Raw genomic sequence first — 15,596 nt, forward strand, 5'->3', positions numbered from 1 at the left:
TGTCTAAACGTCGAATGTACAGTATCGAACGCACGCATATATACTAAGACCGAGTACTTAATCCCCTACAACAAGCGCGCAACGCGCGCCCTTACGGTTTAACGTCATACCCCAAACATCCTCTGCGCGTCCTCCAATCCTCCTTCTCCGCTACTCTCCATCTCTTCCACCTCCTTCACGCGCTCCCCTTCCCCCCTCTCTCGATTCCTCCCGATTCCTCCCCGTTCCCTCTCGAGCTTCGCCGCCCTCCTCCGATGCGCCCTCGTCCTCTTGTGCGTCTCCCACTCGTCCCCCTCCTCGATCATCACCGGCCGATCCGGGGCCGGCGTGCACACCTCGCACACGCGCTTCCGCCTCGCCTCGAGCACCGCCGTCGGACTAAAACGAACGCGCCACGCTCAGTTAAAACATGCCAAAAAAAAAATACAACGTGGACATGTGCGCAAAAGAACCCACTCGGTGGTTTTCTGATACTGAGCGCCTAGCATCGCGCGAGCGGCGTCCGAGAGCGACGTCGGGTCGGGCAACGGCCGGCCGTCAAGAAACGCTGGGAAAAGAAACGACCGTATCAGCGCCTCTGTCCCCTCCCCCCCCCCGCGTGTCGGCGCGAAGCGCGAGTGAAAAACAGACGGTTACCTTGCAGTATCTCGCTCGCGCGGCCGCTCACGTTCCGCTCCCAACGCTCCCCCAGTTCTACAGCCGCACGCACGCACGCACGCCATCAACACCTTTAATCCCCGACACCGACGCGGTTTACAGAGGAAGGCAGCACCCACCTGTCGCGTCCAACAGATACGCGCGCGTCCTCGGCGCTTCTTCTCCCTCGGCGGCGGCGGCAGCGGCAGCGTTCGACGCCGCGATGGCGGGCAAGAGCTTATTGCGTATCCACGACACCTGGCGCTTCGCGTACTGCCGCGTCGAGATCTTCATCGCGTCCGTCGCCTGCGCGAACGCCCGTTCTCTTTCCCTTGCATGTTCTCTTTCCCGCTCTTCCATCTCCGTCTCCTCCTGCGCCTGCTCCTGAGAAGAAGAAGAGGTGGTGGTGGTGGAGGCGATAGAAGAGAGGTAAGCGTCGAACTCGCGAAAGCCGATAGACTGGTAGATCCCGAGCGTGTAATCCATCGTCTCCCCCTCGGTCGGCCTAGAGCGGAGCGCGCGGACTTCGTCCAGAAGGCCGAGCTAAACGCAAGGCAACACATACACACACACAAAGTCAGATAACGAACGGTATAAGAACGTGGGAGGGGGAGATGCGCCGCTTCCTGACCTTGATCATCTCGTCGACGCGCGCGTCGAGGCGGGGCTTGAGCACGCCGGGCTCGGCGTACAACCAGAACAACAGGGTCGGATACCTTAGCGAAACCCCTTACATTCAGCTCCTTATTGGGGGGAGGGGGACGTGCGTATGAACCGTTGAGGAACGGACCTGGGTCTAGAAACGGACGCGGACTGCTCCTTCAGCACCTCGCTGACGGCGCGCCCGCCCTCCTTAACGATCGCGAGGCTCCGGAGCACCTTGCGCGCGTCGCGCCAGTGCCATCGGCGCGCCACGGGCGGGTCGAGCGCGGAGAGGAGGCGGTGGAGCCGCAGCGCGCCGTCCGGGTCGTCCGCCGCCGACGGGGCCTGTTCCGGCAGGTCGTGGAAGAGCTCGCGCAGCTCGGGCGGGAGGGACGCGAGGGACGCGGCGAGCGCCGGGGACGGTTCCGTCGGCGGGCCGGGGCGATCGGGCCGGGGCGAGCGCGAGACGAGGCGTTCGGGGAAGAGGAGGTGCTGGATCCAGTACGCCGTGCCGCCCACGACGATGGGCACCTCCCCCCGCGCGTGCGTCTCGTCTATCTAAGCAGAAAAACCGGGAAAAAACAAAGCCTTTTGCGTGAGTTGCAGCAAAATGGACGAGAAGAAAAAAAAACGAGAAGCGACGAACAGCCTGGATCGCGTCCCGCACCCACTCGCCGACGACGTACTGCTCGCCGGGCGGCTTGAAGTCCATGAGCGCGTGCTCGACGCCCTCGCGCTCGTGCAGGGGCAGCTTGTTCGTGATGACGTCCATGCCGTGGTAGACCTGCATCGCGTCCGCATTCACCACGCGCGCGCCTCTCCACCGCGCATTCGACGGTGATGACGAGGACGATCGGAGGGCGCGGGCGAGCTCGACGGCGAGCTTGGACTTGCCGACGCCGGTCGTGCCGCAGATCACGACGAGCGGCCTGAGCAGCGGACGGATCGTCGTCATCTCGCCCGATTCAGACTCGGCGCTCATAGAAAGAGCCGGAGATCTTGGGTCGTGCACTTTAGCAGAGCGCTGGCAGGACACAAAAAAAGAGTTGTCGTTGACGGCGGCGTCGAATAAGCTTCCGCTGGAAGAAGAAGAAGAAGACACAGGCCGAGTTTGACATTCATTTGGGCCGTCGTACCGCCACCACGTGGCCCGCCTCCTCCGAATTCGGCTCGGTTTCAGCGCCATTTGAACCCAAGGTTTGACCGCCATCCGGTCTGACGATCATAGATTCATACATCTGGTTCAACGTTATTTTTGACGCACGCCTCTCCGCGGAAATGGCTGAAGGTGGTCGGCTGACTCTCAGCAATGGGAAACGGCAGGGCCAGCACAGGGAAACACATGTGCTCGCTGGCCATCTTCTCGGCCCATCTTCACGCCCAGGGACGACAATCAATGCCTCCGGTCTCCGTACCCCGCGTCGTCGCCGTCGTCGTTCCGCACGCACCTCCCCGTCTGAAGCCATTTCTGCAGATATATCTGCGGCCCATATCCCATACGCTCGCCGGCACGGGACCCGATGGCCAGCCTTAATTAGTCCGAGTCCCAACGTCTGAATCTGATGATGGTTTCGACTGGCAGCGATCAAAAGATTCAACACTGTGCTGGCCGGGAGGGGAGAGAGAAGCACGTGTGGATGCCGCAGAAGCCCAATCGCGGTCTTACATCGCCTGCCCGGGCGAGCCCCTTCCCCATCCGTCCGTCCATCTTATGCCCTCGCACGACCTCTGAACGAAACTCTGTTGCCCCCGCAACTCTGTTCTGCCCCGCCCCCGACGCTCCGCCGCCCGCCCCGTTCGTCTCGCGGGTCTCCTCGGCCTCTTGCTCTTGCTGGTAAAGGGCGCAAGAACATATAATCGCTCGCACTCCTCGAGTCCGAACGCCGTGCCCGCCAGTTCCGTCGGCGCTCGCACTGTTCCACTCGCCACCTACGCTCGTTTGCCCGCCGCTCGCTCAGCCCAGTCTCCGCAACAATAAACCCCCAATAACCTATATACCCCACCATCCCCCCCCCCACCGCGATGAACGCCCTCATCAGCACCCTCCTCGTCGCCTCCCTGCAGCTCAGCCGCGTCTACGCCGCGACCGCCGAACAATGGCGCGGCCGCTCCATCTACCAGTCAGCGTCCCTCGTCTCCCACCTTGCCTCGTTCGCACTTGACGCAAGCGTTACCGCTCTCCTCCCGTTTTATATTCACACAGGGTCATCACGGACCGCTACGCGCTCCCCGCCGGCGCGGACACGACCGCCTGCGACCCCGGCAAGCAGACCTGGTGCGGCGGCACCTGGAACACGATCAAGGACAACCTCGACTACATCCAAGACGCCGGCTTCACCGCCAGTAAGCGCCTCCACCCTCCACACCGTCCCGAGCCGGGGAATCTCGCTGACGCACCGCCCCCCGCCCCCAGTCTGGATCAGCCCGACCTCCCAAAACTACGAAGGGCCGCGGACCGCCTACGGCGACGCCTACCACGGCTACTGGATCGCCGACATCACCCAGCTCAACCCCCGCTACGGCACCTCGTCCGACCTCCTCGCGCTCTCCAAAGCCGTCCACGCCCGGGGCATGTACCTCATGGTCGACGTCGTCGTCAACAACGTCATGTCCACCACGATCAACGTGACCGACTGGTCCCCGTACCTCTTCAAAGACGCGTCCTACTACCACCCTTACTGCCCCGTCGACTTTAGCAACCTCACGAGCGAGCAGGACTGCTGGCTCGGCGACGACAAGGTCCCCCTCCCCGACGTGAACACGGCCGACCCCGCCGTCCAGGAGGCCTACGGCGACTGGGTCCAGGGCTTCGTCCAGCAGTACCAGGTCGACGGCCTGCGCATCGACGCCGCCAAGTACGTTTCACACACGCATATCTCTCCTTTGTCTTCTCTCCAAAACAAAAATGGAAACGGCGTGTGGCTGACTTAACCCCTCTCCCCCCCCCCCCCCGCTTTCGCCGCGCAGGCACGTCAACATGGACTTTTGGCCGGGCTTTTGCGGCAAGGCCGGCGTGTTCTGCATCGGCGAGGTGTTCGACGGCGACGTGCCCTCGGCCGCGGCGTGGCAGGGCCCGCAGGCGATGGACTCGATCCTCAACTACCCGACCTACACCGCCCTCGTCGACGCCTTCGCCATCCCCGGCCCGAACAACGTCTCCGCCCTCGTCGACGTCATCACCCAGAGCAAGGCCCTGTTCAAGGTAAAAACAGTTCGATCCAAAAAAAAAATCAGAAATATTCATGAGCGAGATGTTGATGCGCGTTTGTCCGTTCCGTCGTATCTAGGACCCGGGGCTGCTCGGCAATTTCTTGGGAAACCAGGATCTGCCGCGCTGGCATAACATCTCGGTCGACCCGCAGACGCTCTACAACGCCATGACGTTCAACTTCATGTCCGACGGGTGAGAGCGAATTTGTTTCCCCCCCCCCTCTCTCTCTCAAGTCTGCGATAGAGCGCTGACTCGACTCGCAGGATCCCGATCGTGTACTACGGCCAGGAACAGTCCTTCAGCGGCATCGGCGACCCGTGGAACCGCGAGCCGCTCTGGACGTCGGGCTACGCGCAGAGCGACGCCTACAAGTTCATCCAGTCCCTCAACCGTACGTCCCAGTTTACAGAACCTTTTCCGCTTTTGGCTCTCGCAGAGCTGGACGCCTTGACAGAGTTCCGCAACTTCCTCGTCAACTCGTCCTCGTCGAGCGACTGGCTGCACCAGCCGCTCCAGCTGCTGACGACGACCGGCCAGGGGCTCTCCTTCCTCAAGGGCGACGTCGTCACCGTGCTCACCACCGTCGGCAGCCCCCCGTCGAACGCGACCACGCCCGTCTACACCCCCTTTGACCACTTCACCGCCCTCACCGAGTGCGTCCTCCTCCCCTCCTTTCCTCCCCTCCTTTCCTGCCCCGTTTCTGACGACGTTTTTTTTTTTTTGGTGGCGGAACAGGGTGTTGACGTGCCAGCAGTTCGTGGTCGGCAGCAACGGCACCGTCGTCGTCAACTACGCGCTGGGCGGCCGGCCCACGATCCTCGTCCCGACGCAGACGCTCAAGGGCTCGGGCATCTGCGGCGCGTCCGTCGCGGCCCAGGTCGGCTCGCAGGGCTCGTCGTCCAGCACGAACGCGTCCGCGGGCACCCCGGCGCGCCCGCTGAGCGTCGCGTCCGTCGCGTGGTCGCTGGCGCTCGCCACGGCCGCGCTCGCGCTCTCCGCCCAGTGGTAGCGATAAAACAAACCACACACCCCCCCCCACGCTTTTCTCTCTCTCTCTTTCTCTCCACCGCCTGGCCGGCAACGGTCCTTTGTTCTTCCTTTTTCTTCTTCCCTTCGTCGGATGAGTCCGGATTCGGTGAAATTCTTGGAGCATTTTTTTTACCTGCGTTTCTTGCCGCCCCGCCTACCCGCCCCTTTTCCCTGATTCTCTTCTCGGCGGGGATCTATCAGCAGATTCTGGCATTTTTTTGTTCTTTTTTTTTCGTTCTTGATCTGGGTTTGTCGTTCTGGTGGTTTTCCTCTCTCTAATTTTTTTTTTTTCGATGTGCCATTATGATTGTATTTTTACACGCTAATATCATTAACTCGCGCCCCCCGTGCCCACCCGCGGGGGGTAACGGTCATCGCGCGATCCTACTATAATGATGAGTTAATGGGTGATATGAAGCAGACGGCGATGCCAGCGTGCCGGGGTATTACGATTAAAGAAGGTATAAGTACGCAAAGGTTGGCAGGGCGTAAAATCCGATGTGGTACATCGAGAGCCCGTCCGGCGCGATCATTTCGAGGTCGAACGTCGATTGCGATGTGATGCGGCGTGGGTTCCGTTGGCGAAAGCCGTGGCATCGTGAGGCCTAAACGAAGACGGACATGCAACACGCAAGCCCAGGCCAGCGCGTTAAATGCGTCTCCCAGTCACGGCGAGAGTTAGATGCAGATGCAGATGCATGCTAACCGCAGCCTCGGTGCGGAAAAGGGGAGGAGGGGTTCCCCCGCGCACGGACGGCACCCGGGTATGGCCCGTGCCGCGGGAACGCGGTTTTGGCTAGCCCCAATCACGAACGGCGTAAGCACAATTCTTACGACGGCGTGCCCTTGTTGAATCCGGGGAACGTCCAGTCTGCCGGGATTTCGAGGTAAGGGTGTTTCCTGAGTTCCGAGGCAGGGGGCCGCTCGTTCGGATCGCTGCGAGAACGGCCGATGAGCGCACGTTGAGAAAGCGCTGAATGCACACGTACATCTTGAAACATTTCAGGCGGAAGTCTTCCGCAAGGGTAGAGAGGACGACGTCTGAGGGGACCGGAGGACAGCTGTTGCTGTCTTTGGAACCGAGCTAGAGAGGGCAAATTGATCATATATATCAGCTGCCATGTCGGCCTTCGGCACGCAACCGCGACGTCGCACCTTCATGAGCGCAGCGTACATCTGCTCGTCGGACCACGGCCTTCGCCCGGACCACATCTCGAGCACCAAACACCCGACGCTCCAGATGTCGATCTTCGTCGTGTACCGCTGGCCGTCGACCTGCACCACCTCCGGTGCCATCCAATACAGCGTCCCGCGCAGCGCCGTCGCGGGCGAGTCCGAGTGCGTCCGCTTCGACGTCCCAAAGTCGGAGATCTTGCAGATACCGTCCTGGTCCACGAGGATGTTGTCCGCTTTGACGTCCTGTCGGGGTGGCTCATGGTTACGGCCCATCCTGGAGTACAGATAGGTGTATGTATGCGCACCCGATGTATGATCCCTTGACCATGGAGGTATTCCAGCCCGCTCAACACCTGACCAGCGAAAGACTTCGTAGTGTTCTAATCGGGATAAATCAGCTAACGGCCGTCATCACCTGAGGATCCAACCGCGCACTTCGGGAAATCTACCGTACGTTCTTAAGGCGCTACCGATGGAACCGCCCGGCACGTATTCAAGAAATCTGTACGCCACTAGTCAGAGAATTCGCGGCCAGACCCATAGTTATCACCCACATGCTCAGAAAGTCGGGAGTCTCTTCGAATCCAAGATACTCGACAATGTGTGGATGGTGAAGATCTTTCAGCGTGTCGCTTTCGAGTTTCAGCGCATCCATGATAGCGATCTGTCGCGAGTCGTCCTGGTCGGCGGCCGTCCGGGGCCGCTCTACCTGCTTGACGGCGATAACCTCCCCGGTGGTCGCGTTCATCGCAAGATACACACGACCGAACGTGCCCTTTCCGATTAGCTCTCCCCTGATCCACTTGAATACGGCTGTAGTCAGATACGCGGTCAGCGGACACTCTGCATCGAGGCGCGTTCACGCACGTTTCGCGCTGGTGAGCGGGGTCGTGAGTTCGTCACGATCCGTAGGGGAGCTTACGGGTGCGACCTCCTGCACTTTGCTGCCCCACAGCTTCGTGGTCCGCCGTTGTGCCTTCTTCGTGGACGAAGACGTTGACTGCTTGCGCTCGAACGCACCGTCGAGCTTGCGCTTCCGCTCGGCGGCGACCACGCGGATGGACTTGCGCTGGCGGAATTTGGTCGTCGGCGTGACGGGCCGCGGGGGCGCCTCCGAGATGGGCGAGGCGCCGCCGGCCATCGGCTCGATGACAGGCTCGTCGAGGTTGTGTTTGGGGAAGAAGGCGTCGAGGCGGGCGTAAACGTCGTCCATCGCGGGCCTGGAGTGGCGCATCAACTCCGGGGTGACCGGGGAGGCGTCGTGACTGCGGCCACCGGATGACGGCGGTGGAAGTGAAGGGAGCTGTTTCACAGACGAAGGATCAGCTGGGGGATTCCGTGGTCGCGGGAAGACGGTGTCGTCGATGACGAGAGGCGTCAGTGGCAGGCCACGACGAGGTGTTTCCGGTTCCACAGGGGCCTGTCCGGTATCAACAGGTCGCTTGGAGTAGTCATCGGTCCTTGCCGCTGCCCTCTGCGTGCTCTTCGATGTACCCGTTGCGTTTGCCTGCGCCAACGCAGTGTCAATGTGCATGTAAGTGCGCCCTGCTTTGGACGGTGGAGTCGCAGACTCTCCCCTCATATCCAGATCGCTCTCCATGGTCGGAGAGCGTACCATGATCCTCGGGGCTAACGACATCATCGAGGTCTTTGACTTCAAAGGTGAGAATGGTAACGCCGACGCCAGGTTTCTCGACGCCGCCACGCTGTTCGCGCCCTGCGCCGCGTCGGCGGTGTCGGCCCGGCGATGATGACTCTTGCCGGACGACAGCTTGGGGTCTTGGTCTGCCGCACGATGCGACAGCAGGCTCTCCATGCTCCGCGCCCCCGCCCTCCGTCCAAAACTGGATGACGAAAACGGCGTACTCGAACCGGGCGAGTTGAGCAAGTCGGCCGAGGAATCCGCTCTTCGACCCAGATGCGCGCGGTAAGGGCTTGAACGCGAGCTGTCTTTGGCTGCGCTGGAGTCCTGGTGATAGTCGCTCCATCCCTTTCCAGAGCGGCGTAGCGTTAAACCATGTTCCCTGACGGGATTGTCTCGCTCCGTGTGACATATACTCAGCAGCTGCGCGTCCGTCAACGGTCCCTGCGGCGGTGCGCCATACAGAGACTGGCCGGGCTTATCCCAGTATATGCCCCACCCGTCGATCGTCAGTCCATCACCCTCAGACTGCACCGGGTCCGCGTGTATCACTCCGTCTCCGCCTCGAGGCTGCACGAGGGTGCCCAGTTTCTTGACAGCGGCTTCGAGAACTTGGACACCGGTCGTGAATTGGTGCACGTTTATCGTAGTCTCTCGGCTCCCGTCGGGGAGAGCGATTTTGAGAAGCTTTCCGCGAAGCTCTTCATAAGTCGGTTTCCTCAGGGGAGGAGTTCGAGTCTGGGCGAGCACTATGGCAGAACTCCCCTGAGGTGGGCGTCGGGGGGAGAGCGGCGCCACCACCTCGAGATGCGCAGGGAGCCTCGGTGGCGCGGGCTCGGTGAGGTCCCAAGATCGCGTCCCCGCGGCAGCTAGCTGAGCTATGGTCGGCCGTCGGGAGAAGTCTTGCTCCCAGCAGACCTGAACGGTCGTCCACAGCGCTTCGGGGATCTCCACCCCCCTGCAATCCTCCCTCGTAGGTCGTGCAGGCCTGTCGGCGTCTATGACGCGCAGGGCAACCGCAGTATCCTTCATGTCTGCGAACGGCGGCCGTAAGGTGTAGAGCTGGATGTATGATGCATTAAGAGATGGATCAGAGTGGCGGCGCAAAAGACACCTACCTCCAAAACAAGAAAAGCCAGGGCGTAGATATCCGTAGGTTTCGTGGGTCGACAGTGCGGCAGACCAAACTTCTCCGGAGCATGCAATTCCGGGGCCATGTATCTTGCAGTGCCGGAAGGAAAAGAATTTCTGGTGTTGGTCTCTACTGCCAGGAGGGCGAGACCGAAGTCTCCTAGGCGGGCACGACCATCGGAGTCGATCAGGATATTGGGCTGCAAGGACCAGTTACACTTATGGAAACTTTGAAGCGAAGGTGTAAAGACTGACCCCACGCAGGTCACCATGGACAACGTCAACGGAATCATGGAGGTATACTAGGCCTGCGATGATTTGCCGCAGCTTCATCCGGGCGTTAGCGAATCGCGGAGGTATGTATGAACAATGGGACGAACCAGATTTTCGATGAGAGTGCTGGAAGGTTCCTGGCGATTAAGGTATTCTATAATATTGCCGTTGGGCATCCATGGCGATACGAGAGCAATCGCCTCTGGAAAGGTCCGCCCATCGACACCATAGAAGGGCAAGACATGCGGATGACTCAGGTACCTCCAGAGCAACGCTTCCCGAAGAAATTCCTGTCGATACGACGCGATGAGCAAAATGCTACTTCAGCGAATGACAGCGAACCGAACTAACCTTCAGCTCCTTGTCTCGCGAGGAGAGGTACATCCTCATGCGCTTGAGCGCAATCACTTCGTCCCGGTATCTGCCCCGGTATACGTCCGCGAAACCACCCCACCTGATGGGTTCTCGATTCTCGAGCGTGACTCCATCTAGGGCCATAGATATGGGAAGCTTGCCTGATGACTTCGATATTCTGACAGAGAGCCTCAGAAGCGCTTGTTTGAAGGAATCGGGGTCATCAGCCGGTGTCACTGGTGAGTCATCTGATTGATCGCGCGTTTCTGGTTTGAAGAGCAAGAACTAAACGTGCTATCAGTTGAGGTGATCCGTAGACAAGGTAGTTCAGGCTCACGTTGTGAATCAGGTCTAATAATTTCTGCGCATCCTCTCCCTGAAGCGAAGCGCATTGCGATTTGCATCGGCTACACGAAACCAGCTTCGAGAATAGACCTCGAATGGCGGCTTCATCCTGACACTCTGCTTCCCGGAAGTCGTCTTCAGCAACACCTAGATTGCTAGCAACCTGAATTGAGATATGAGTAACGTGTTTGCCTGGTTGCGTCAGCATGGATCGCACCTCATGTAATCGAATACGATGGTCATAACTTCGAATGAGGCTGCCTATGATGTCGCTGGGTGGCGTATCCCGAAGTAAGGAACGGAGGTCGCGGAGAGGGGAGGAAGAGCTGATGTCTGAGAGGTTTCCCGAATGGCTCCCGGCATAACTTAACAAATAATCGTACAGGTTCTGCGAACGGGAGCTAAGCGTTGTGAGAACAGATCTCAGAAAGATGTGCAGACCGGATACAAGGTGGTCGCAAGCGTCAACTTCTCCTCTGACCGGGTACCGCTGATCTCGCCGGCTTGCCTACTGGCCTTCTCGTGGATAGGACACAAGTCCAGTACGTCCTGGCGCTCGATCGGACTGAAGATACCTTGCAAACCCGGCGCCGCCTCGCCCTTCCGTGCAGCTACAAACGGCACCCAGAGGTCAACTCCGGCGTTCTACAGAATGCGCCACCGACAAACACACGGACATGTTATAGCCGGCTGCGCGTGCGCAGGAGTTGCCGCCCGACGGGAAGGGCCAGCCTTGTCGGGCGTGGTTGGTATTTGAGGCAAGGGGCGCATGGTCGACTCCCGGTACGAGTAGAGGATACAACTTCAGGATAGCGGATTATGACATGCCCATCTATAGAGCGCATGGCCGGGCGAGCGCCCACGGGGTAAGGCATCCGCGAGTGCCACCGCTGCGAATTCGATGGCGCAGCCACAGCCTCTACGCTCTCAGCCTCTCTGGCTGTGACCAAGGCGACGTTCAGATCTCGCGCGATACAGCTGCTATCGAATGCATTAGTCTTCGAAACGACTGCCATGATACCGTTTTCAACTTTACATGTGCAATGATCTGCGAAGCAGCCTAGTGGGATCCGTATACTTAGAGCGTTTGGACTTCACCGTGTTCCAACGCCGGTTGTTTATGATGCTGTGGCGTCCAAAATACCCGCTATACATTCATTTACCCGACTAGCTTGCGTCATTCAACAGCACTGTGACCGGTCCGTTCACCAACACCGCTGGCAGGCTGTGCGATGGGTGAGCGAATGACTCCAGAAGAGCTCTTTTGCCTGGCTGAAACCGCCCTACCGTCGATTCACAAGGCGACAGAACATGTAACGCATGCCTCTGACGGCAACATATTGTTCGCCGGGTGTTTCGACGCGACTTCTTCGCCATCTTTCCGCGACGCCGCCGCCAATGGTTGTTCTCCTTGGACTATTCGATGCACCCGAAGCATAAATGCAGTGCTGGGCCGAGATCGTTGCTGTCTTATCAAACAGCTCTATGCTGGTCCTCCGAATTCCGCGATCCACATCCAGAGTAACTCGTGGTCGTCCATGCATCCAGGCTGCACACAATTGGGTGCTCGGATTCACGACTGGCTGTTCTCTATTCGACGGCGCGCTTTAACCAAGCTTTGATTCAATATGCATTACATACTACAATTACAAGGATCATCCATTGAATTCCACTTCCCGAGGATAGTTCAATATAACCCAACTTCCCATCCCCTTCTCCCAAGCCAACACATCCCGTAGATTCATAAAAGTATCCGATCCACTGTTCTAGTACTGGCGCCTCATCGCCGCAACTGGTGCTTACAATATAATCACCGACGCTGGCCCGAGTTCGATGTACATTCAGGTTGGTCCGACTCAGGAGCAACGCAGATGTGCAGACCGTTTAGGTACAGATGATAGCTTCCTATGTAGTGCGCGGAGCTTCGGGGTTTGCGCCAGAAAAGCTATAGGTCCGAAACTCGAAGGATATCTACTCACGTGATTCCGATACGGCAATGCGACTCAAGAGTCAGAGTCATTGCGACAGACCTTGGACAAGTTGATGCGAACCACTGCAGGTCGGTGCTGGCGTCGCGGTGGTCTTCCTCTCGGTTTGTACAACAAGCTCGGGAACGAGGCAGCCCATGGGCCTCTCGCTCTTTGATCTCTCGCCTGGTTGACTGGTTGACTCGAAGAACTCGCCAGCGGACACGCGTTGGGATAGCGGTGGTTTCCATCGCTCGGGACACTGATGACACAAGTTGGACCCCACTCATGTTCCAGAAGGCCAATCATGCGGTCATACCGAGACCTGTCATATTCTCGCTTTAGCACGACGCGAGCTTACTGCGGTTAAACTACACAAAGCTTCGATCCTCAACTATATATCGCCCGCCGGGGCTACATGTTCGACGACCGCCAGCCTGACTGAATGCCTTAAGACTCCAAATCCGCAACCTACCGTTACAGATTCTGAGTGAGGTGCTGCAGGTCGTCGACGCCAATCGGGGTCAGTGGTACCCAAGAGGTGCGCTTGGTTCCTGTCATTTGTCCCTTGCATAGCGATGCATTGCGTTAACGCTGCGCATCGATTTAGAGACAGTGCGCTTAAGGACTCTGCGAAGTGTCTTCGCTAGCACTCTTGGGTTGTGGGCCGTAAGCCCGGTGGGGCTTGACCAAAGGTCAGGTCATGATTGGACGCTGCAATGGCAGCTCTCTTTCGCGATCTGGGAACCTTGTGTTGGGCGACGACAGGAACTACCCAAATCACATCCAACGAAGTCCGTCTATCAAACGTATTTGCTGAGTTCTATAAACTACAGATCATCGGAATTGCCCTTTACGCTGGAGACGAGGAGCCCTGGGCCAATGGGAAGTCTGCCACCGAGTTACCTCCATCGCAACTGCGCGCGTTCCCCGTATTTTCTTGGTGAATACAGAGTCTGCCCTGCAACAGGACAGGAAATTGTAAGTATATATTGGCTGTCATGCAATGCAATCGCTTATCGTCGGCGAGTTTGCAGGGCAGGGGTCGTTGAACGATGCAGAGAATACGTCTGTGACACGCTCTCCCAGGATCGTAGCTCCGATGTAACCGACTGTTTGACTATATATTCGACGTAGAGGACCGTGGTTGTCGTGCGTGTAGATTGCAGGCTGTAAGGATACGGTGTAGCATTTTGTCCTGCATGCGAGTGGGCAGTTTGTCTCTGTACCGCCGCGCGCAACAGCGGGTCGCCGAGACCTTCGCTCGCTCTCTTCGTCTACCAGTCATTCCTTTGCCATCTCCCGGCTCGAGAGCGCAAAAATGGCTTCCGTTACCGCGAATGTGCCCGCGTATATGTTGCCTGGTGTGCCAGTGACACAACCGCCCCACCTCGAGGGCGACCCGACCCTTGCGACGGAGATCCTCCCTGGCCCGCCCTCTGCCACATCTATGCAACAGGCTCTGCACAAGAGGGACCCGCGAAAACCTTCGTCGGTCCTCTCCTATCTTCCGACGAGCGATCCTGGAACCACATATACGGGTTACGCTTACCCCGCGCCTGTGATGCCCGTCGCTGCCCCCGAACCAGATGGCCCCCGCCGCAAGCGGGCGCGGATCGACAAGGCGTGAGTCCCCGTCCCCCTACGCGTATAGGAAAGCCACTGACGAGTCTTATGAACGTCCTTCGTGTGCGTGCATGCCGTTCCATCCTCTTTTCCTTGGGTGCACCTTGACCCTGCGCTCATTTCTCCCTCGTGCCTGTGACTGGTCTCCCCCCCGTTCAGGCTTTCACTCCGACAACAACGTGCCTCTGCACGATCGACAGCTGCGTCCGCGCTCCAGCCGCCCGCTGAGCCCGAAGAGCCTCAAGCATCAGCGTCCTTCGCTCCCGCCAGTGACGTGGTGCTCCCGACGCCACCCGAATCCGACCCGCCACGTTCCACAAGGTCCGCTGCCGCTCATAATCATAACGGGGACACCGAAGCCACAGCAGGTGCAAGCGTCAGCGGGCGGACGACGCGGAGTTCGAGGAGGGATAAGGGGAAGGGGAAGGAAAAAACCAGCGCCGCACCAGCGTTCAGGGTCAAAGAGGAGGATGTTTCTGTCAGTCTTAGCGCGCCCATCCCAATAAACCCCACGTCTCCGCGCCAGGTGAGTTTGAAGCGATCGCTGGAATCGCGCGTATGTTCTTGATCGCCTGTTTTATGAAGGATAACGAGGATCACTGCTCGGCTTGTCGCTCAACAGGCGCCTTGATATACTGCGACGGGTGTCCCCGTGCATTCCATCTGTGGTGTCTCAATCCTCCACTAGAACCCAAGGATCTCCCCGAGGGCGACGCCCGATGGTTTTGTCCTGGATGTGCTCCTTCCCAGGTCAGTCTGAGACGCGTTCACCGCCGTAACAATCCCTGACCATCGTACAGCCGCTCCCTCAGCGCGGTCATCATGCTGGTTTCATCTCGACGTTGGTGTCCCAAGTACAGAGCTCGATTCCAACCGAGTACCAACTGCCGGAAGATATCCGTACATTCTTCAAGGACGGTGAGCGAGCACAGTTCCGACGCTGTGCACATATTGACCGGCCGTCTAGTTGCCACAGGGCCACAAGGGAACTATGTTGACAACTCGGAGGTCAAACAGCCACGCCTCAAGTACGTGATGCTCAGAGGTTTCAAGTACCGATATTGATCTCTATCTAGCCGTCTAGGGCAGCTCGACGAGCGCGAACCCTTCCGATTAAAAGACAGGAATGGCACTCCGGTCCTCTGCTTCCAATGCGGCCTTTCCGCTCTCCCCGTTGGTTCCTCTATAAGCTCCTCCTCCTCCAAACGACCTCGCCGTTCGTCCACGAAGTTGAACAACCTGGACAAATGGCGCGCGATAGTCTCTTGTGACTACTGTAACCTTCATTGGCATCTTGACTGCCTCGACCCCCCTCTCGCCACCATGCCATCCTACAGCAAGAAGTGGATGTGCCCCAATCATTCCGAGCAAGTTGTCGTGAGTAATATATTGCCTATATCTCCTACCCCCGTTAAATCGCCTTCAAGCGCCCTTCTCGTCGAGTGCCGAAACACAACAATCCGGTCGTGGAAGTCACAAAGCCAAAACAGTTCAACAACGGGAACATCGAAGTCACCCTTTCGGAGGCGCCACGCCCTCCGTTGCCCAAGGTTCCTGTCGAGGA

The 15,596-nt window shown here is 58.8% G+C and overlaps 6 protein-coding genes across 6 annotated transcripts; 2 read left to right on the plus strand and 4 right to left on the minus strand.

Annotated features, from left to right (window-relative positions):
- Positions 1–104: 104 nt before the first annotated feature.
- Positions 105–2,260, minus strand: PUNSTDRAFT_135177 (tRNA isopentenyltransferase; the record flags this gene model as incomplete). Its single annotated transcript, XM_007384698.1, has 7 exons — positions 105–378; positions 457–547; positions 637–693; positions 777–1,179; positions 1,268–1,352; positions 1,427–1,836; positions 1,925–2,260. 7 exons carry the CDS (start codon positions 2,258–2,260, stop codon positions 105–107), a joined length of 1,656 nt encoding a protein of 551 aa, XP_007384760.1.
- Positions 2,261–3,300: 1,040 nt separating this feature from the next.
- PUNSTDRAFT_120963 (glycoside hydrolase family 13 protein) lies at positions 3,301–5,498 on the plus strand (the record flags this gene model as incomplete). The annotated part of the gene is made up of 9 exons (XM_007384699.1): positions 3,301–3,398; positions 3,482–3,621; positions 3,692–4,133; positions 4,246–4,480; positions 4,566–4,681; positions 4,753–4,880; positions 4,944–5,142; positions 5,225–5,350; positions 5,393–5,498. 9 exons carry the CDS (start codon positions 3,301–3,303, stop codon positions 5,496–5,498), a joined length of 1,590 nt encoding a protein of 529 aa, XP_007384761.1.
- An 850-nt stretch (positions 5,499–6,348) lies between these two features.
- On the minus strand, positions 6,349–7,442 carry PUNSTDRAFT_69708 (kinase-like protein; the record flags this gene model as incomplete). The annotated part of the gene is made up of 6 exons (XM_007384700.1): positions 6,349–6,454; positions 6,508–6,589; positions 6,667–6,937; positions 7,000–7,074; positions 7,130–7,196; positions 7,249–7,442. The coding sequence occupies 6 exons, from the start codon at positions 7,440–7,442 to the stop codon at positions 6,349–6,351; spliced, it is 795 nt and encodes a 264-aa protein (XP_007384762.1).
- A 1,767-nt stretch (positions 7,443–9,209) lies between these two features.
- PUNSTDRAFT_27938 (kinase-like protein) lies at positions 9,210–10,021 on the minus strand (the record flags this gene model as incomplete). Its single annotated transcript, XM_007384701.1, has 4 exons — positions 9,210–9,398; positions 9,455–9,667; positions 9,723–9,794; positions 9,848–10,021. Coding segments are annotated over 4 exons (648 nt in total), but the record flags the coding sequence as incomplete, so codon positions are not given.
- A 1,420-nt stretch (positions 10,022–11,441) lies between these two features.
- Positions 11,442–12,125, minus strand: PUNSTDRAFT_53065 (uncharacterized protein). Its single transcript, XM_007384702.1, has 2 exons — positions 11,741–12,125; positions 11,442–11,675 (listed from the first exon to the last, which is right to left on the minus strand). Exons 1-2 carry the CDS (start codon positions 11,981–11,983, stop codon positions 11,607–11,609), a joined length of 312 nt encoding a protein of 103 aa, XP_007384764.1. The 5' UTR covers positions 11,984–12,125; the 3' UTR covers positions 11,442–11,606.
- Positions 12,126–13,727: 1,602 nt separating this feature from the next.
- Positions 13,728–15,097, plus strand: PUNSTDRAFT_45192 (uncharacterized protein; the record flags this gene model as incomplete). Its single annotated transcript, XM_007384703.1, has 4 exons — positions 13,728–14,032; positions 14,192–14,558; positions 14,833–14,950; positions 15,000–15,097. The coding sequence occupies 4 exons, from the start codon at positions 13,728–13,730 to the stop codon at positions 15,095–15,097; spliced, it is 888 nt and encodes a 295-aa protein (XP_007384765.1).
- Between the last annotated feature and the right edge of the window lie 499 nt (positions 15,098–15,596).

The sequence above is a fragment of the Punctularia strigosozonata genome, assembly GCF_000264995.1.
Source record: "Punctularia strigosozonata HHB-11173 SS5 unplaced genomic scaffold PUNSTscaffold_8, whole genome shotgun sequence".
Lineage (NCBI taxonomy): Eukaryota > Fungi > Basidiomycota > Agaricomycetes > Corticiales > Punctulariaceae > Punctularia > Punctularia strigosozonata.